The sequence below is a fragment of the Mastacembelus armatus genome, chromosome 12 (assembly GCF_900324485.2).
Source record: "Mastacembelus armatus chromosome 12, fMasArm1.2, whole genome shotgun sequence".
Classification (NCBI taxonomy): Eukaryota; Metazoa; Chordata; class Actinopteri; order Synbranchiformes; family Mastacembelidae; genus Mastacembelus; species Mastacembelus armatus.
The window spans coordinates 6,141,077-6,162,095 of record NC_046644.1 but is presented as its reverse complement, the minus strand read 5'-3'; the positions used below and the strand labels follow the sequence as shown (position 1 = coordinate 6,162,095).

General features: G+C 40.4%; 2 protein-coding genes across 3 annotated transcripts; both read left to right on the top strand.

The window, feature by feature from the left end:
- The first annotated feature begins 3,887 nt into the window (after nucleotides 1-3,887).
- gtf3c5 (general transcription factor IIIC, polypeptide 5) lies at nucleotides 3,888-12,161 on the top strand. 2 transcript variants are annotated; one of them, XM_026296578.1, is made up of 11 exons: nucleotides 3,888-4,214; nucleotides 7,732-7,934; nucleotides 8,033-8,234; nucleotides 8,555-8,738; nucleotides 9,007-9,111; nucleotides 9,599-9,713; nucleotides 9,931-10,011; nucleotides 10,627-10,715; nucleotides 11,082-11,164; nucleotides 11,487-11,629; nucleotides 11,867-12,161. In XM_026296578.1, exons 1-11 carry the CDS (start codon nucleotides 4,159-4,161, stop codon nucleotides 12,052-12,054), a joined length of 1,449 nt encoding a protein of 482 aa, XP_026152363.1. In that variant the 5' UTR covers nucleotides 3,888-4,158; the 3' UTR covers nucleotides 12,055-12,161. The 2 variants fall into 2 exon arrangements, with proteins under 2 accessions (XP_026152363.1, XP_026152362.1); XM_026296577.2 differs by lacking the exon at nucleotides 3,888-4,214 and adding an exon at nucleotides 6,973-7,270 and having other exon boundaries at nucleotides 7,736-7,934.
- Nucleotides 12,162-14,508: 2,347 nt separating this feature from the next.
- On the top strand, nucleotides 14,509-20,168 carry cel.1 (carboxyl ester lipase, tandem duplicate 1). The gene is made up of 10 exons (XM_026297469.1): nucleotides 14,509-14,650; nucleotides 14,972-15,091; nucleotides 15,173-15,370; nucleotides 15,466-15,596; nucleotides 15,774-15,881; nucleotides 15,996-16,110; nucleotides 18,401-18,587; nucleotides 18,730-18,933; nucleotides 19,582-19,791; nucleotides 19,884-20,168. The coding sequence occupies exons 1-10, from the start codon at nucleotides 14,530-14,532 to the stop codon at nucleotides 20,065-20,067; spliced, it is 1,578 nt and encodes a 525-aa protein (XP_026153254.1). The 5' UTR covers nucleotides 14,509-14,529; the 3' UTR covers nucleotides 20,068-20,168.
- The last annotated feature ends 851 nt before the right edge of the window (nucleotides 20,169-21,019 follow it).

The following is a 21,019-nucleotide window of genomic DNA, read 5'->3' as shown; positions in this document are numbered from 1 at the left end:
TGCAATCCTTGATAGCTACAAGGCAAAACACACACACAGTGTTTGTCTAAGATGAAATGATGAGCACTGTAAACACACTTTTTCTCCGTGTTTGGCGTTTTCCGTGTGTTTTTCTGAGTCACTGTCCTGTCGGAGCAGGATGTAGAGTAACTACATCGCTGTGGCCTCAGGTGAAAATCTCATGCAGGACCAGAGATAGTGTGTGAATTCAAATAACACACCTGGAAACAGCATGCAAATCCGAAGCCAGAGAGCTATTCATTCCTGAAAGTCGACTAGATAGCAGATGAGCAAAGGTTGAACATTGTCGAGTGAGATACCACTGCTATGTCTGATGCTCAGCAGCTCCTTCGTTTTTCCTGGAAAGGCAAAGCCAGCTCTATAATCTCAGTTAAAAATCAGAATTGCACAAACGGTCATGTAGACCATAATGAAATTTGGCCACACACCCTTGCATACATCCAGGTGTAGCTGCTTGGTTTCCACAGCCCATGCAGTTAAATGGGACACTGCAATTAATGAGAGGCTCTGGAAAAGGGATTGATTACTTAGTCAACTGTCACCACACCCAGCAAACCTGATGGATTTACTTCAGCAAACAACTAGCAGCTCCAACGAAGGCTCACCACCTTCCTCAAACATCAAACCTGTTAGGACATTAAGCTGCTCGAGGCAAATCAGATCATCACCTGGGACTTTTAAATCTGACAAGAAGTGGGTGAAGCATTGTTTGAATTTGTAAAAATGGTTGAAAAAGAACGTGTCAGTACCGTTATAACTCGCTAAGTTTTTCAGCTTATTGCATTGTAATTACGAGTGGATGAGTGAATGTTTTCTATTTTGTTATTGTGTTATGCATATACTGTAACTGAAGTCATTCAAGTCAGGACTATAGTGCTGTATATACATTAGAAAGGCATGTATATATTGTAATATTGGAAACCTGAAAATAAAGTGTGTGTAAATGTAAGTCTATTTTGCCTCTGTCTTCAGTCTTCTAAAACAAAGTCAGCAAAATAAGAAACATCAAAATTAAATAACAAAACAAACAAATAAAAGGTTTTCCTCCTGAATATTTCAATGAACCATACTCAGTAGCCAGAGGAATATCAGCTCTCAATTAAAACTCTTTGCCTTACAGTTAAATGAGATATAATATGATGTGATTCACAGAAAAACTTTTGTTTCATAATGGACATACTTGGCACCTCAATTTCGAATGCAAACGTGTATTTTTTTGTGTTGTGTTGGGGGAGTTGCAGAAATCAGTGTCTGTACATGGAACCGTGGAGACATGAGGGTTTACTGTCTGGCAAACAAATCTGAGGGATTTATGCAAAATTTGTTTATATTACCAGGGCAACAGGGTTCGTTGTGATCCTGTACAACAGTTAGACCTGCTGCTGCATCCTGGTTAGAGGAGGCAGAGCAAATCAAAACTCTACACAGGTAACATGTGTAGAGGGATCATCTTGGGTGGGACAAAGCAAACAGGACACAGGTCCTGAAAGGGGAGGGGCGGTGCTGCAGGGGTAGCCTGGGGAAAAACAGGAGCAAATGAAGAAAGAGTGTATGCACCTGAAGAACCCCTTCATTGGTAAGCAGGTATGCAGGTGTGAAAAGTGGAATAAGATTAACTTTTTTCATGTCAGACAGAATGGCAGGAGGGACAGGGCTTTGTTGTTGTTTCATGTGGTTATCCAGCCTTATTTGCATGTGGGCGTCCCCTGAGGTGCTGTGGTATCCTAAAAATAACAGTTTTGCCCGATTTTCTTTCTAACTGTTCAATTCTTATTCCTAGAAGCGTCCAAAAATACCGGAACAAATGTTTTTCACAAACTGCACATACAGGAACAAAGAAATCAAACCACAGTCTTGTTAATATGTTTGCAGATTGACAGATACCCTTATCAAAAAAGTTTGTTTTATTAAGTAAACTTAAGTAAAGTTCAGGTCTATTTCCCAAGTATACTTAGGAGTGTACTATTTCACTTCTTATGACTACATTTTTTGGTTACAAAAGTACATTTTAAGTATACTTTAGATGCAAATGTAGTAAACCTTAAGTACACAAGGACTTCATACAGGAGTTTAATTTTGTACTGCAACTCTTCTGTGTATTAAATTTATACATGCTAGTTATATATATCTAGTCCATTTTGAAGTTTATGAATATATAGTTTGAAGTATACTACTATTTGCATTACCCTCATCTATTTTTTAGGTTATAAAAGTATTCTTTAAGTGTACCCTGTTATCTATAGGAGTAATACACAACTAAGTTGAATTTTGTATTGAAACTACATTGTAGCAAGCACTGGCCTGGGCAGGAAACTATGAGAACTTTAAAAATCTTTACAGCTGCTTTTTATTTTGACAGGACCATAGAAAGCTCATTATAATCACAAGAAAGACCTCCAATGCTACTACACATTAAAAGATAGGACATGAGTCACATGGTGCAGGTAAAAATAACTGGACAAGACTAATTAACTACAGCACAAGATGAAACAATAATCACCTACACTGCTACAAACACACACAACAAAAGGAACATAGTGGTTAAACACTGTTTCTTTCCTTAAGCTGGAAACCTGGCCAGGTTTGGTTCAGCTCCACCAATGTACCCAAGATTCACTAGAAGTAAAGGCAAAAACACTGAGTTGTGTCTGTATACTTCTCAGTATAAGCCAGGTATAACTGGGTATAATTTTGTTTAGTATATCTCTTACAAGTACATAAAAAACAAATACACTTTTGTAAGGATAAGTATCACAGCACAGTCTGACAGCAGAAACAGCTTCTGCACCAACAACAACCACAGGTGATCTGCCAAATCTGTTTCATCCAGTGATTACAACCAACAAATTAAAAAATCAAGACAAACATCAGTGCTATGTCACATCCACGCCAATCCAAGTGCAGCTCAGTCTCTCTCTGTCTCACACACACAGCCACACAAACGCACACTGACGCTTGGCGGAGCGGAGCTGAAATTTGTCTTGCAAATTGGTTCTATGCAAATGAGGCCTAGCCAGTACTGTGGAAATGCTGCAGGATGGAAAGATGGCAGAACCTGCCTGAGGCAACAATGACACATTCATTCTACAGAGCGGGAGAGCCCAGTGAAAGGCAGCTCTCTGTCCCTGTGTGATCAAAGTAATATCATGGGAATCTGAGTCATTATTTACTGTTCTAGGTTACCTGTCACTAAATGAGCTTTTTGTCACAGCTTGTGTTTCCAACTGAAACTGCACACATCTTCACGCGGACATACACATTCCCATCGCTCATCCTGGTACTTCAGTTACGTTTCAGCAATTTGGGATTGAAATAATTTTTTTTTTCTTGTGTCTTGGTAAATTATTACAACTTTCATTAAAACAGAAACCTTTCCTGTCCGTCAGCTCACGTCAGTTGTAAATGTAAAATGATCAGATTTGAGACCAAGAGTGGAAACTGAAATTGCTCCATTGGTCTGAACCTAACAATATACAATGACATAATATGAAATAAATATGAAAATGTGACAGCAGCAAATATGGAGACTTTGATCTTTATTGCAACATCAAATCCCTTATTATTAAAGCCCAGCAGAACAAATGCTTCCCTTGGGTATCAGTAGTAGATAAAAAAAGGCCAAATGCATAAACCAAAAAAAATTATAAATAGGTAAGTTAAGTACCTTTTACTTTGAATACCTGAATTTCCCTTCAGGGATTAATATTTCATCGTATTTCATCTCATAAAAACTAGAACAACTGTAGAAGAGTAAGAAATAAGAGGAAATAAGCTTTTAGGGACAATTTTATGGTGTATTGAATATCACATTTTGAGTTTTGTTATTAGAAGAACCCAAAGCATACAGATTTTATTATTGAAAACAGCAACAAAAAGTAAAGGTAGGGCCTAAAATCATGAACACAAAGAGAAGACATGGAGAGAATAATGTTGAGTCAGAGTTAAATGTTTTTAAAACTGACAGAACAGTCCAAAGAGAGAACAAAGCTGTCAGCAGATTTCCTCTGGACACGGTGAGATGCTGCATGATCACATCCGCTGCTGTCACAGTGTCGGGGTGTGATACTGTTTGATGGCCAGTGACACTGCACCACAGTCCTGTCCTCCTATAGATAAGTGCAGTGATGACATGCTGTAATGGCCTCACCCACCAAGCGGCTTTCAAATGAGATGAAGAAACATCAACAAAATCAACAACAACATTTCGTGGCTGAGGTGATAATATATTTATATATTTATTCAGTTTAGATGTTTGATGGCTGTTGGACTCTTTATCATTGTCTTCGTTGAGCTCTGGCCCTGGGTAAAGGCTTTATGCACAAAACAGCTCAAAAGAAGAACTTTGTTTTGTTGACAAAGTTTCATTTATTGACACACCCCGAACTGGTCTGAGGGCCAGTAAAATATGTCAGATTATAAACCATGGATGTGGTGTAAACAGCAATGGAAAGATCTGATACTGGCTGGGGTAATGTTGGATGTAAGCCATCTTCTGAGCCACAGGGTATCCCCTTCTCTCTGTCTCTATGTTTCCCTGTCCAAACTGTCAGATAAAGGCAAACAGTGCCTTTTTGGCTATTTTCTCCTGCTATCAGCATGGCTCTATTAACAGGTTAACATTTTTATTAAGTTACTAACTAATGGATAAATACTTAAATTGCAGATTACTGAAAAATTACATAAAATAAAGAACAGAAACTAAATGTCTTTATTTCAAACAGCTGGGGTCACAGGTAGACATTGTTTTTTAGGGGATCACAAGTCACTCAGTTTGGGTTCCACTGTGGTAGTGTTCTATGTACCATACTCACAGACACAAAATGACCTGCAGCAGAACCACTCACTGATTATAGAGTTTCATGTGCCTACATAAAGTGGACAGGCTATGCAGATGTATCCAGATAATATTCATATCTAATATTGTCATGCATGTAATATCCCCTTCTAGCTGACAAACTGCCAGCTGCAGGTCCAGACACTGCAGGTACAGAAGCTGAGGAAAGGGATGACAGGAGAGAGGGGGGTATGCTAAACTGAGTGAGACGTCAGACTGAGTGGCAGTAGGGGGGGGGGGGGGGGGGTTAAATCTGAGGGCAGCAGGCTCTTCCAGACTGAGCCGGGCGGTGGATGCCATCTGATAACCTTATCATGGCCTCCACAGACTCTAACGGCTGGAACAGGCCAGCAGGGAGGCAGGGAGGAGCGGACAGGCCTTCGACAAAGATACCACCAAGAGCTGGACACCCTTCAGTGAGAACGGCCCGCTGGAGAAAGAGAGGACAGAAAGACAGAAAGAGAAAAATCATCGAAATCTTTTCTTCACCACAACACAACTGATTGTCAGTCAGTGTCAGTCCCCACTTCCTTATACCCCTCCCACACAATGCTGAGGTTCATCACATCGTGATAGATCTGCACAGGCTGAATGTTTCTGTTGAAGCTATCAAACTATTCACAAAGTTTGTACAATTGCATGCGTCACTGTTCTATCAAATTAAGTCAGTGCAATAATAGTACGGCAACATCAACAGGTTAAACAAAGTGTGAACAAACAGGAAATAAATCTATGAACCCCACTGTTTCTGTAAGAGCTGTATTTTAGAGAGTTATAATGAAAAGTGATATGAGCCATAATACTCATAATCATAAGGGCACTTGAAAAGCTTCAACCCTAACATGTCTCACTGTAAGGTAAAATTTTCCTCATTAGTATGAGGCAGGCGTTCATAGCTCACATTTTAATATGACATAATAAGAAGTGCACAGGTGTAATGCACTGAGGACAGAACAGAACTGGCACTGGTTCCTGTGGTTGCTGGTTAAGAAATAGCACATACATGTCTCTTAAACAAAAACATACATGTGACCAGCAGGTTCACCTCCAGTTAAGGAGGTTAAAGTGTTTTTCCAGTCTATGCAATTGCATGATAATGCAGCTTTCCAGCAAACTGTCAGTTTGCACTTTCAGCTCAAGTCTGCTTTCACACAGACAACTGACACAACAGTTATGAAGAAAAAGTCATCAGAATGCCAAATAAAATATGATAACACAAAACCCTAATAACCTAAGTCAAATACAGGTGATTTAAACAAAACGTTCAAAGAAGATGACTACAGGTAACATTGCTAAAATCTATATGGTGTCTCTGAAAAGCATGAGAAAAGAAGACAAACAAGAATCAAAGTAAATACAGTGTCACATTGCCTATATAGCAGCATCTTAAACACCTCTGTAAACACACAGACATAACTGTTTCATTGAGTCTTCTTTCTTCTCTTAGGGGAAACTGTCTGTTGACAGTTTCTGGGAGGGACAGCACACAAATCCTCTTTAATAAAGTCCCTGGGACAACAGTGACTGTCTCCTCACAATACACATACATCTTTACCAGCCGTCACTGGAGTCTAATAATAATGCGTAGATTAATTGTTCACACGGACTCTTTAAAGTACACGGAGGATGCATTTACTTGTGTTGTTAGGCATATTCCCACAGCCAGAGAAACTGATCGGCTGTATATTGAAGAGGTTATAGCCTACACCGCCATCGTGTGGTCAAAACCTGCTTAGCAACATTGTTTTAACATGAACATTGAGTTTATTGGAGCGCTATTTTTAAAAAATACAATCTAAGTGTGTGAAGCATAGAGAAAGTACAAACATGGTATTATTTGAATAATGTGAAAAATAGTATTTAACTACATCATATTTAGTATAATGAAATAAATACAGTAGAATAATTAAGGTTCCATTATTAAAGCATTCCAGAGGAGGATTTACAATACTTTATAGAGATTAATCCCCATTGTTTTACTTGCCTTAATGTACAACTTGAATGGTGAAATGCTTCGTTTTAAATTAAAAGAAAATTGCTGGGGTTGAGAAGCACCTGTGGAACCATATGTGCACATATGCGTTTCCGGCCGGCGTTGTTTTGCTTTAGCACACATCTTTACGCTGCCGGAAAAGACGGACCAGTTTTGAGCGGTTTTTAAGTCTGGCTCGTTAACACTTCCGTTTAAATATGACAAATAAAACAGAGGCTATGGCGGATAAAACGGAGCTGAAGCTGAACTTTACGCTGAAAGAGCTGACTCTCTCCTGTCCAAATGAAGACGTACATGTGCCCGGCAGCTCGTCCAACGTGGAGCTGCGGGACAACAAACTGGTGTGTGTGGAGTATCCGGCCGTGATCAGCAGCGTGGACAAGATGCTGCAGACTCTCGGCGGCGAACAAACGGTGTCCAAAGTGAGTAGACAACAGCTGAGACACTCATCAGCCCCAGGACTAAACACTCTCAGCTACAGTTCATTGTGTTTTATGTCACACAGCTTTATCATAATGCATGTACCAACTGCCCGGAGTGTCATAAATACATGCTGAGCTGTATTTTTAATATTTCACTGCTGGTGCTTGGTAGTTATCCATGATGCTGACATTAACTGACGTTTCTGTCCGACTAAAGATTTGTTGTCTTCAGAGTTCAGGCCAGTGGTTCCCAGCCCTGGACCTCAACTACCCACTGCTGATCACCTGGACCAGGTGTGTTCAGCCAGTCAGAAGTGGGAAGGGCAGTGGCCCTTGAGCACCAGGGGTGGGAACCACTGGTTTGGGCAACTACCCCTGAGCCCCCCAAAGCCCCAGGTACATCCTGTGTTATTGGTTTGTGGTTGTTTTATTCATTTTAACTTCCTGATACCTGTTAATCCACAGACCTTCGCTCACCCCAACCGGCGTCTTGAGCTGCGTTACCGTCCTCAGGACCCTTTCTCTCACTCTCTGTGTGGAAACCGCTTCTTGTCCAGCAACCTCCTCCTCAGGGTGCGGCGGCGGGTGAGGAAGAAGGATCCCCGGGATGCTGAGATCCACATGGATATACTCGGAGTTATAGGAACAACATACAAATTCCAAGGTTAGAATAAAAAGTCCTTTGGTGTTTAAAGTATCGGTATAACATCTCAGAAAAAATAATAAGGTTGGCTTTTTTGATTACGAGCTTGTTCTTTGCAGGGCTGGCAGACTTTCAGTGCCTGGCTGTGCAGTCAGAGAATGGGAAAGACACGTCTCTATACGACAAAATCATCCTTCGCAAATCAGAGAATCAAGAGTTCTTTGAGCAGCCAATGCCTTACTTTCTTCCCCCAGCCATCTTCTCACGACTTGACAATCCTGTGGATTATTTCTACCGAGCAGATGTCTCTCAAAAGTCTGGGTAGGAAAAAGCATAATTTATTCCTAGTAGCTTTTGCAGGTTTACTTTATCAAGTCCATTTTTTTGTCCTGATATCAGCTGATCTATGTAGATCTTGTTGTAATCCAAAAGCTGGCTACAGATGACATTATTTAAACCCAGAATTGGCTGTGATGACTGATACAGGTGTACGGCACAAAGGTGGATCAGTTTTAGAAGAAGAAGACGACGAAGATGAAGCGTCCCTTTCCCTTTAAACTGATGAATGAATGTTTTTATATGGAAAACTGACTGCAGCTTATCAGACATGTATTCATAGTACTCCTCCTTTGTGTTTATAGCCAGGAGTCCTTAAACAAGAAGAGCTTTATCTGTTTGAATCGTGCTCGCCGGCCTCATAATGCCATTTTCATCAGCTTCACTGATCCCACTGTGCCTACTGAGTGTCTCGAGGCAGCCAGGAATAACTGGGCACGAGTCTGCCTAAAGGACTCTGACAAAGAAGTTGAAGAACAGTTGAAAAAGGTGTGTGTGTGTTGAGCTCATGCCAGTATTTGAATTCCCTTTTGACACTGTTGAAATTGTTTTATTGTACATTTTGACTCACATCTCGACTTGTATTCAAGTTATTTTTCAACATCAGATGATTTTCTACAGTCACTCTGGTCCCCAGTTTAACCAAACCGTCATAATCAACAGTTTTCACTCCAGTTATATAATGTTACACAGGTATAGCTAACCATGATTTTCTGGCTTCTAATCTTATCTGACTCCGCCAACTTTTTGTGCCTAGATGTTTGAGAGCCGGCCCATCTGGTCACGGAACGCAGTCAAGGCCAACATCAACATCCACCCTGATAAGCTGAAAATGCTGCTGCCCGTCGTAGCCTACTACATGGTGAGCTGAGCGGACAGATTGTGTCTGGTAAAGACAGTGAGGTTGTGTTTTAATGCAGTTCTCTGCAGTCCTCCAAACCAAAAATGTATTCACTCATATTTTTATTTTTTTTTTTAACTTGTATTCAATGAATGTAATGGATGTGAAGCATATAATGCTGTATATGTTTTTTTTAGACTGTGGTGATCTGAAATGTTTTTCAGTATAGTGAAATCAAACATTACAACCCTGCAAGCTACAGTTTCCAATACTGTCATAGAAGAGAATTAGTTCCTGGTCAAAGTTTGAAGAATTATGAGATTATAAGCGTCACAAAGTTTGTTTCAGGGCTGCTCCACTGGATTGTGTTTTATGGTACTGGTGTCTATGTTATAGTGTATTTGTAGACTGATGCCTACAGTATCCTGTAACAGAATTATATGATGTAAAATGTAAATAAAATAAAAAATAGAATCAATGTTTTTCAACATCTGGCTTAATTTGGTAGGTGACAGGACCGTGGAGAAGTCTGTGGGTGAGGCTGGGCTATGACCCTCGAAAGACCAAAGAGTCCAAGAAATACCAGATGCTGGACTTCAGGATCCGTTGCAGCACCAAGCACGGTAAGAGCCTGCAGGACAACACTTAATTAGCATTTTTCCAATCAAGTGGTGGAATGCAAGGACGTTTTATCCAAATGCATTTCTTACATTTGAGATTTTTCAGCACTACTACTGCTAATGCTGGTGATATTGTACAGTGTTTTTTCTTTTGTCTTTTTTAATGAAAATCTAATACCTTCCTGTTGACATTAACTGTTGGCTCCTCCTTGTCTTTAAGGGTATTCACTATCTGATATGCCAGTAAAAGCCAAGAGGAGCGCCCTTAGCTATAATCTACCTATCATATTTAACAAAGCAGGTGAGTGGGTGTATGCATTAAGATACATGTCATATTACCATAATGGTCAAGAAAGCAGAGCAGACATTTTGACCTGTTACTGCATGGAAAGCATCTAACAATATTAACACTGACTCTGCTCTATTCAGGGGTGACAGTCAAATAGTACTAGGAGCCTTAAACTGAAGCAGTGACATAATATTTCTCTATCATTCATTTTATTGTTTGCACCTGTGCATTTTCTGCTGTGACGTAAGTAAAAAAGATCTATTGAGGTTTACGGTATCTCAGAGCTGAGCAAGAAAGCAGCATTAAGAAGTGCTGCATGTGCTCGAAGGAACAGGTTTCCATAGTGTGGGTAGGAGATTGGAGAAATCTGTGTTTCCCCCCAGCAAGATATCTCCTGGAGAACATAGGAGATAGAAGACCGATTGCTTGGCCATGTGTATTTCTAATCAGCTTTTGATGTGTTTACTGATTCACCTGCTGTAAAAAAAAAAAAAAAAATGATGTGCCCAACTCACCAAATGAACTGGCAGTAACAAAGCGCTTAATAATCTCCACCCTGTCGCTGCTGTTGCCAAGATAAACTGCTGCCATTTTGGAAAAACATCTAAGATGGGTTTTTTTTCCTAGTTCCCCAGCCAGCCAGTGTGATGGATCTTCCAGCTCAGGAGGGTTCAAGCACAAGCCGCGATCCAGTCTCTGTGACATACCAGCTGAAGGTCAGTGAAGGCTCACTGTTGACGTGTTATGTTGGAGTAAGGAGCTAGCATGCTAATTGGTTTCAAACATTTCTTGCCAAATTGCTTAACCATGGGTACTTTTATACATGAGATCTAATGAATGGAAAAATCCCACGATCTAACAATTTTATGTTTTTTAATGAATCTTAATGAGTCTCTTTTAAGTTTTGAGTATTTTAGAGCTCATTAAGGTTTTGGAGGATATTTGAGGCTAGTAAGGGTTGTCTCCTGAGAAAGTCTAACACTGAAGTTAAATGGACTGGCATCACAATGTCTTATGGTTTGGCATAGTGAGGCATTCATTACCAGCTACGTTATGTACTGACCTTTATTTTGCATCTGCAGGAATCAGCCTACATATTCAAAGAGGGTATGCTGCCTCCTCACAGACAGATGTTCTACCAGCTCTGTGATTTGGATGTAGAAAGGTATATTACAGTGGCCAAAAAGTTTTCACAAATATTTTCTTACCTCCTTAATTATTTGTGTTAATCGTGATTGTGTTAGCGGGAAATCAAACTGATACCAGGGTACCAAAAGCTAGAAAATTCCTCAATATAGTTAAATCATGCAAATTCTCATACAAGACCAGTAGGTGTAACATTTCTAGTTGCAGTACGTAATGGTAGCTGTGGCAGAAAATTGAGAATATATCAGAAAAAAAGTGTTATCATTAGTAATTAATGCAATGAAAATTGCAGTTTGTTCCTCTTGTTTTGAGATGTATTGCAGCAGTTTGTGTGTCTCCAGTATCAAACAGGTGATTGAGCAGAACAGTGGTAATGAGCAGGCATGTGATGAGCGGGACGGCTGGTGTGCTGTCGGTACAACAGACAAGCTGAGGGACATAATCTCAGCCATGATCAAGAAGCTCATCCGAGCACAGAAACCAGGTAGAGAAATAGTCATCACAAAGACGTGATGGTAAACAAAGCCAAAGTCCTGCAGTATGTCTGGGTTAGGTTCTGTCCTGGTACCTGTCACTGCTTGTGTAATTTCTCGTGCAGCATTTCTTTGATTAGAGGCCTGGGTGACAGAACTTTGGCTCATGTAAAAGCTGAACACTGCTTTGAAAAATGCATTGACTCGAAGGCCTGTCAGTCTGTTATATGATATTATGTCTCCTTCAGCGTTACCAGAAATTCCTAAGAAACGCAGCAGACGCAAAGGCCCACATTTAAAATCCTCAGCAAGAGAGATGGATGTAGACGAAGAGGAGGACGACGATGACGAGAACGAGGAAGATGAGGATGATGAATTTCAGCCATCAGAGGGGAGTGAAAATGAGATGGAAACAGAAATTCTGGATTACATGTAACAAAGGACAATGATTCTGACGACATGCACTGTTAATATTTTACATATTTGTTTCTGTAAAATGTGATGTTAGACTTTTAGTTAATAGTAATAAAAGCATAAGTGTTTATAGTGGTTTGTGTGAGAAGGAAATTCTTAGAATTCCTAACAATATGTGTATTAATATATGTATATTAATGTCTTAATGAAGGCCATGAGATAGAAAACACTGCAGATGCTTTTAAAGTGCTAAGATTGTTTTTCAGAGAGAAAATATGGCAAGTGTGAAAACAGTAGTGAGTGTAAGAAAAAAAATAAAACACACACAACTTGGGATTTGGTGCTTTGACGTGGACTAGAGAAGGGGGACATCAAACCACCAACCCTTCATGGCCAACTTCCTGAGCCACAGCCTCCTCACCGTGGATATACTGTGTGATACACTTTGTTCAGAGTAATGAAATCTAATTGGCTCTGTTCACTTTCAGTTTAAAAGACTAATACTTTAGTAGGTTATGTTCATGACGTCTGGATGGTTGAGAAGTTAATGAACACCTACATCCTGAAGGACCGTCTTGACTTGCTGTGCAATCACAACGGCTTTTTTCTGCATGATGGAAAGGCTTGTGCTTCTCTGACTGCCTGGTTGTTTGCCATTTTCTAGTTTTCCAGTGCACACCTGCTGTTTTGGGATGTACCCAGCTGTTCATTCTGGCAAACCAACTACTGTTGATATCGCTCTGATAGAGGTCTGAACTTCATTATTTTTGTCACTTGTGTGGGCGCCCCTTTACTCCTAATACTGACAGACCTCCCCATTTATGGCAACTCTTAGTCAACAATGTGGCTATATCCCTCCCACATTTCTTTTAATAATGCTGTCAACCTACTAAAATGAAAGCAGAGACTTAGAACCTTAATGCAATATTTATTATTTCATTTCAGACTGAACCTGCTCTGACACAGAGCTTGAAGAACAAAAATATGTAACTGGACTGTATATAGAAGAAGAAGTACTTTATTAATCCCCAAGGGGAAATTCAATTGTTACAGCAGTTATTTTAATTTAAAGTTATTAAATTTAATATTATTTAAATTTTATTAATTAATAGCAATTAATAAAGTAATTAACTTGTATGTAGAAAAGTAATGAAGATATATAATATAGGGACAATAGAAAAGGAGCCATGTCAATGCAAAGTGCTTGTGGCTTTCAAATTTCAGTCATAACTGATGTTGATTATAGTCTGAGATTAATTTTCAAAGTGTCTTTCAATTTTCTATATTTCTTGTCCAAAACAAAATGTGCATACACAGTGCTCAAAGTAAATTACATACAGTAGGTAGAAATTTGGAGATGTGCTAATTTCCACGTTCTCTGTTGCTAAAGTTGTTATTCACTGTAGATTATGATGAAGGTGACCAGTTTTGCAGCATTAGTTAAAAAAAGCTATGCATAAGAATTAAGTTTTGAATTGGCAACAGTAGTGTGACTCTGAGTGCAGTTGACAGCTGTGTCAACTTGGAGTTGGAAACTCACTTCTCAGAGCTTAGTCACATAAACGTTCTCCATGGAGAAATGTCTATCTGACTTACTTAACTTGCTAAATGAAAGTGCAACACAAGACCTTGGGCCTTTATTAACCAAACACTCTCCCGAACTAAATGAGTGAATGTTCAAGGACAAAGTGTCTTTGGGGTTTTTATCAAATAGATATTTCTGAAATATTTCATATTTCAGAAATTGGCTCATTACTGATAAGACCTGCCTCTGACTGCATGTGGCACTACAACACTTTTATTATGAGGCTCACTCACCAATGTCTAGTTAAAACCCTCATCTTGTACATTCAGAAGCTTTAAAATTGTTCATGTTGTTTCAAACCTGATATCTGGACAGTCTCACGTTATTGTAATCCACAGTGTGTATTGGGGAAAGTGCTGTAGACTGAATGTGGTTAAATATTATCTCTTACATAACAGTGAGAAAAGCCAACCTACAGACTGCACACTGGTCAGATGTTGTTCAGGGGAAGGGTGTCTCTATATAAGTCTGATCGACAATCAACCTGGTTTTCACACGTCAGTCATGATGGTGAAGCTGGGGATTTTGGTTGCTGTTGCTGCGTTTCTGCAGGCGGTCTCTGGGGCCTCCGTAAGTGTCACACACAAAAAAATTACTGTCAGTGTGTCTGTAATAGCAATTAGCATGTAAAACAGTTTGTTTGCACCGTCAAATCAGACTTTTTACAGCAATTAATCACATATTCTACAACAACAGTCTATATAAGATCATATTCTAAATTATTATTAGTAGAACATTATTTAAATTTCATGATGGGCCAATTGAAATGTTTCTTTCAAACCTTGCCGTGTTGAAATTAAGAAATCAAAGCTAAACTTTAATGAGTTTAGTTCAAATGTTTTGGTGGTCTACCACAGCAGGTTTATTTGTGCTTCGTTTCTCTAGCTCGGGGTAGTTTACACAGAGGGAGGGATGGTGCAGGGCGAGAACATGCGTCTTGGGTTCGGCCGTTACATGGACGTCTTCAAGGGGGTTCCCTTTGCTGACATGCCTGGAAGGTTTGAGAAACCAAAGCGTCACCCTGGATGGGATGGTAGGTAGACTGACTAAACTACTAAATCACAGCACATCCAGGCAAATAATTAAAAATTACAGTGATTCTTTGTATCATTCCACAAATACATGTAAAAATGTCATCCAAAAAAGACCCTGCTAATATTTCTCCATTCATTTTATTAATTGTGAAATGTTTAGCTTTGCAGAACTAGGCCGCTTGTTTATTATATGTTTCAGTGCGAGTGAGGTGTCTTAGTATTATTGTTTTAGCAGTGAATGTAAATGAGTAAAAGCCAAACTGTACAATGTGTCATGCAAACAGATCGAGATTTTTTTTTCTTGGCTTGTCTTCTGTCAGGTGTTCTAAAGGCCACTGAGTACAGAAAGAGATGCCTTCAGGTAAACCTCATCATGACTGAAACCAGGGGCAGTGAAGACTGTCTGTACCTTAACATCTGGGTTCCTCATGGCCGTTCAGGTAAACACTGAGAAAAGCCCACAAAGTGTCATCCACATTAGATCAGCACTACAGCTGGCTCCAGTTCTCTTTGTTCTCTAGTGTCCACACGTCTGCCGGTCATGGTCTGGATCTATGGAGGAGGCTTCCTGGCGGGCGGCTCGATGGGTGCTAACTTCCTGGACAATTATCTGTACAGCGGGCAGGAGATTTCAGATAGAGGAAATGTTATTGTGGTGACACTGGGATACCGTGTGGGAACCTTAGGCTTCCTGAGCACCGGAGACTCTAGTTTGCCTGGTATGTGCTGGTTTGAAGAACCACTGAAAGAACTGCACAGAACCCTGTTTTTTTATGTTTTGTTTTGTTCTTTTTAAATTTCATCTCCTTGTCAGGAAACTATGGTTTGTGGGACCAGCAGGCAGCCATTGCTTGGGTGAATAGGAACATCCGCTCGTTTGGAGGAGACCCTGATAACATCACCATCTTTGGAGAGTCAGCTGGTGGAGCTAGTGTCAGCTTCCAGGTGAGAACCTTTTGGTTCTAGCTTATTGTGTGCATTGCTCCATCAAAGCTGAATAACATAACTGAATGAGAGGCTGAAATGGATGATACATTTTAAATAAAGCTCATAGTCTGTAAATATGAATCTAACTTTATTCAAAGATAATACTTGAAAATCAGTTTTTCTGTGTGCCCACAGACTCTGACTCCCCATAACAGAGGGTTGTTCAGGAGAGCCATCTCCCAGAGTGGGGTCGCCCTCTGCCCCTGGGGTGTCAACAAGAACCCCCGCAGGTTTGCTGAGGAGGTACACAGCAGCTCCTTCCATAGAACTGTGAACACTGTCTTGTTACTTTTAATTTAACTGTGTACCTAAGACATGGGAGCTGGGAATTTGAAGATGAATTGAATCGTCTTCCAGGTTGCTCTGAAAGTCAACTGCCCCACCGACGAGAAAATGGCTGGCTGTTTGAAGATGACCGATCCTGTGCTCCTAACAATGGCCGGCACTCTCAGCCTGTCCAGCTCACCTGACAGTAAGCCCTGCACACAGCCCCGTTTACAATTTTATTTTCCAACCTTGTTTTCTACCAGAGCAAAACAACTAAGCTGTAACCTGAACTACATGGCATGTCCAGTGTGTGCTATGGGTTTATGATGATGCAACATTAAATAACGTTGCCATTGGGTCCCTTGTTTCCATTTACATAACCTGAAAAAGTCCAAGGTTTGGTTGTCACGAGACAACAGATGATACAGCAAATGGCCTGTTATGTGTCAAACATAGTGTTAGTACTATGGAAAGCCGTTTGAGAATAAATTAGATATCCTTGATATCAGATGTTAATTTCACATACTACTTCAGTCTTTGTCAGAACTAGTTCAACATTTGATTGCACTAGTTGGACATGTAATTGCACTAGTTGAACAAGAACCCTTACTAGTCATGCTTTCTCAGCAACTAGTGGCATTTCTGTCCAGCTAGTTCCATGAAAAACCCTACTATCAATGTCAGTCACTGCACTAGTAGGACCAAAGTCCCAACTAGTCAGCTTTTTGATGTACTAGTGGCCCTCTGGACGACACTAGTAAGGCTAAAAGTCCTACTAGTTAACTAGTGTGCTGAAGGAAATGTGACAAGTTTCCTAGTCAAGCATGAGTTTGGCTCACTAGTGAACTAGTGAGATTCAAATGTTTACTAGTTTACTACTAAATACCAAAATGTCCACTAGTTCCACAGGTGGGAATCATTTTGGCATTACTTGTTAACTAGTTAAACACACAATCTGTTACTAGTGAGCTAGTAAGGTCCAAATGGAGTAAGTAGTTGACTAGTGACAATGATGTTCTCCTCACTAGTTAACTAGTGGAAGACATTTTGCCTCACTAGTGAAAGTCTGTATCAGACATGTTCAGACTATGATTGAACATGTCAGACATTTTTCCTACATGTTAGGCCTTTTCTTTAGCTAGTTTAGCATTTATTGGCACTAGTGAGCGACTATGTGCAACTAGTGAGACATTTGTTTAACATGTTGGTCTTTTTGTTTGTTAACAAGTAAGGCTAAAATGATCCCCACTAGTGGAACTAGTAGACATTTTGGTATTTACCAGTAAACTAGTAAATATTTGAATCTCACTAGTGAACCAGTAAGAACCAATAAACATTAACTACTTGACTAGTTGGCATTTTATGTTGACTAGTCAACTAGTGACTCTGTCTCTAGGTCACTAGTTAACTTGTAAGGTCAAAAGCCCCTAATTAGTGGACATTTGGCCCTCGCTAGTTAACATGTAAAGTAAAACATGCAGCCACTAGTGTCTCTACTGCCACTTTAAAGTCAACATGTTGCACTAGTGGACTAAATGCAAATGAGGCAGGCGGGACAAAGATTTTGACTGGGCAGTGGTCAACTGTGTTCTGAAAAGCCTTAAAGTGCCTGCTCTGAATAGTAACTTGGGTTTTAGCAAAACTAATTTCAGGAGGTGTTTGAATAATTTTATTTTATATTATTATGGAATGGCAATTTAATTTGTAAATTTAATACACAAAGTAATTTTAAAACAATATTCCTCTGTTATCAATGTTATTAGGTTTGCTGTTAAATTAGAGATCCTGATATCTGATATCAATCTGATATCTATCTTGCCATATAGTGGCAAGCCGTTTGATATATGACATCAACATGATATGTAATAATGTTGAAAATTAAGAAAAAACATATAGCCGGAAGCTGCGATGAGCAGCCCTCGTCTCGAGCAGGCGCCCTCAGCGAACCACCGGCGCGAGCGACCCCCGGCCGGTCGAACCGCTCCCCCGGGCGAAGCGGCTCACCGGGAGCCCTTCGGACGAGAGCGGGACTCAGAGCCAGAAAGCCGAGGCGGGGGATTTTTTCCGGTCAACGTCACACACGACACCGAAACACTTTACATCTCCACGGTAATCAAAGCAGCAGTTGTAAACACAGACACACATATCCAGATGTACCGAGACACAAAAACGCACAGACACTATGGCGGATATCTAATTTATGCTCAAACGGCTTGCAATATAGTGGCAAGACGTTTGAGCATAAATTAGATATCCTTGATATCAGATATCCTTGGTAGGAGATATCCTTGATATCTGATATCTGATATCAGATATCTCCTACCAAGGATATCTGATATCAGATATCCTTGGTAGGAGATATCAGATATCAGATATCAAGAAGGTCAGGGATATCTGCCTTGATATCAGACATCAAGGATATCTAATTTATGCTCAAACGGCTTGCCATATAGTACTGTATACTCTGTATTAAGTCTATAATGCCCCTCTGTTAGATCCCCTTGTGGAAAACCTAGCTCTGTCTCCTGTGATTGATGGCGACTTCCTGCCCGATGAGCCTTACAAACTCTTCCACAATGCGGCTGATATCGACTACATCGCTGGAATCAATGACATGGACGGACACGTCTTCACTGGCTTAGATGTCCCATCAATCAACTCCCCACTGACAGACACTCCTATGTGAGTTCAAGCTATGTGATCAGTGTGACACACTGACAATTATGCAAAGGCTCCAAAGAGAAAAGTGTGTACTTTTGTAAGAACCATGCATTTTTGCTGTCTCATCACACCTAACTCTCAGACCTTCTCCCCCTAAATGCAGTGAAGATGTGAAGAGACTCCTGGCGTCATACACTAAGGACAAGGGCAAGGCTGGGCTGGAGAACGCCTTCTCTACATACACCTCAAACTGGGGATCAAATCCCAGCAGAGAGACCATCAAAAAAACCATTGTGGAGATTGGAACAGACTATATCTTCCTGGTTCCCACCCAGACTGCCCTCTATCTTCATGCCTCCAATGCCACGTGAGAAAAGGATCTTGCAACACAGACATTACTGTCAGTTTATTTAGAAGCCCTTTTGTTCCTCACATTGCTTTAGAAGGCAGATGTTGCGCCCTTGTGGCGTCGGTGATGAAGGAAAGGCGTGAGGACCCAAATACAGGACAATAGGCAGGTTTATTCCCCTGGATCATCCAGGGCTCAGGCAAAACACAGACAGGGAAACTAAAAACTCTTCTTCGAAGAACATCAATCAAGGTGACTAGCAAGGGTAACGTAACTAAGGATAACTAATGTTCCGGCATGGAACAAAGGAAAACCAGGAACATATATACAGAACTGAAGACACAGGTGAACATAATCTAACTAATGACAACTGAGCATAAAGGCACCTGGAACACGACACAGAACAGAAACAGGAAGTTAACCAAAATAAAATGCAAAACAGGAAACCAGGACTCGGGGCTTAACAGCGGAGAATAAAAGCAGGCGAAAACTTTCAAATTCAGGTGCAATGATAATAATTATTCCATAATTTCAAATTCAAAACTTACTTAAAATAGTTTATGTATTAAACTATCTTTAAATTAAACTTTGTTTTAGTTTTTCTGTATTTATGTCTCTTTTATTCTGTCATTGTCAAATCCTCATCTTTTCTTTGTCTCACCAAAGAACTGGCCGTACCTACTCCTACGTCTTCTCTGAGCCCAACCGCATGGGTGGCATCGGGCGACCCTACCCCAGCTGGATGGGAGCCGACCACGCTGATGACCTGCAGTACGTGTTTGGAAAGCCTTTCACCACAAAACTGGGATACTGGCCTCGCCACCGTGATGTCTCCCGCTACATGATCGCCTACTGGACCAACTTTGCCAAAACTGGGTATAAAAATGCAAACAGGGGACACAGGGCCTCACAGAAATCAAAGAAACCTGAATCAAAAACAGAAACTGTTTGTTTGTTTGTTTCCACAGAGACCCCAACAAAGGAGAGCACAATGTGCCTGCAACCTGGCCCCAATTCACCAGCAATGGACACCAGTACCTGGAGATCAACTCTAAGATGGATAAGAACTATGTGAGACAGAAGTTGAGAATGCGTTATGTGCATTTCTGGGCCAGTGTCCTGCCCAACCTTCCCACAGTCATCTCAGAGTAAAGAGCCTGTGCAGTTTGCTGTGCACCTGCAGTGTTAACCTGCAGATTTAAATTAACACATTGCTATTGGTTCAACAAAAAATAAATTAATGAATAATTGCGTTTCGTTGTGTTGTGCCTCTTTAAAGTTACAAAAAACTGATGCAAAACAACAAAGACAATGACAAAAAACAGCCAGTCTGTTCAGTTTCTCTTTTTTCTGGTTGTCCACCAGGAATAGATTCACCAGCTTTAGAGATCAAGAAGATCAAGAACTAGGACTCGGTAATACTGCAAATTAGACTGTTTTTGGACCAATCTCCTGCCCACAACAATAAAAAAAAAAAAAACATATAAGAGGTTGCATGCAGCACATGAGTCAGGCCTTGGGTTGCTAATATTACAGTGTAGCCTACAATATATGGCCTAAAATAAAACACTCCTGGCTGTTTCATATGGTTAGGAAGTTTTTCACTGCAGGATACTACAAACCTTTAAGCAGTGAGTTTCCAACTTTGTGGCAACACATAAAAAGCTCATGTACACAAATCCAGGCCCATAAAGAAATGATGTTCTCTGTTTGCTGTGAATGAACTGGTCCATAATGTGCTTTAGGCTGAACTGGAGCAAACACACATCAATTAGTTTTAACAGCACAGCTTTCCTGCAGCATGTTAGTTCACTGATTAGGTTCACTTGTTTTATACTGAAACTGAAAGTTACATAGACAATTGTATTTGATGACTTCACAAGATAATGAGTGATAATGTGAGTTTGACAATGATGGTAAGTCAGTGCAGTGCGTTAACATTTTGAAATCGCTGTGCTTCAGTCTTAGTTTTATTTTGAAAGGGTCTGCCCTTGGCATAACCTGTAATGACATGTAATAAGGTGAACCTGGTCTCCGGGGCGACCGTGTCACAACGTGCCAAAACTGCGCGATGCGCATCGTAGACTAACACGTTGATCCTGTG

What these genes read in the sequence shown, in the direction of transcription:
- cel.1 (XM_026297469.1), top strand. Translation starts at nt 14,530, where the DNA reads ATGGTGCAGGGCGAGAACATGCGTCTTGGGTTCGGCCGTTACATGGAC. An exon ending in GGTTCCTCATGGCCGTTCAG is followed by an intron (nt 15,092 to 15,172) that starts GTAAACACTGAG and finishes TTTGTTCTCTAG; the next exon opens with TGTCCACACGTCTGCCGGTC. An exon ending in CGGAGACTCTAGTTTGCCTG is followed by an intron (nt 15,371 to 15,465) that starts GTATGTGCTGGT and finishes TCTCCTTGTCAG; the next exon opens with GAAACTATGGTTTGTGGGAC.
- gtf3c5 (XM_026296577.2), top strand. Translation starts at nt 7,046, where the DNA reads ATGACAAATAAAACAGAGGCTATGGCGGATAAAACGGAGCTGAAGCTG. An exon ending in CCGTCGTAGCCTACTACATG is followed by an intron (nt 9,112 to 9,598) that starts GTGAGCTGAGCG and finishes TTAATTTGGTAG; the next exon opens with GTGACAGGACCGTGGAGAAG. An exon ending in CTGTGACATACCAGCTGAAG is followed by an intron (nt 10,716 to 11,081) that starts GTCAGTGAAGGC and finishes TTGCATCTGCAG; the next exon opens with GAATCAGCCTACATATTCAA.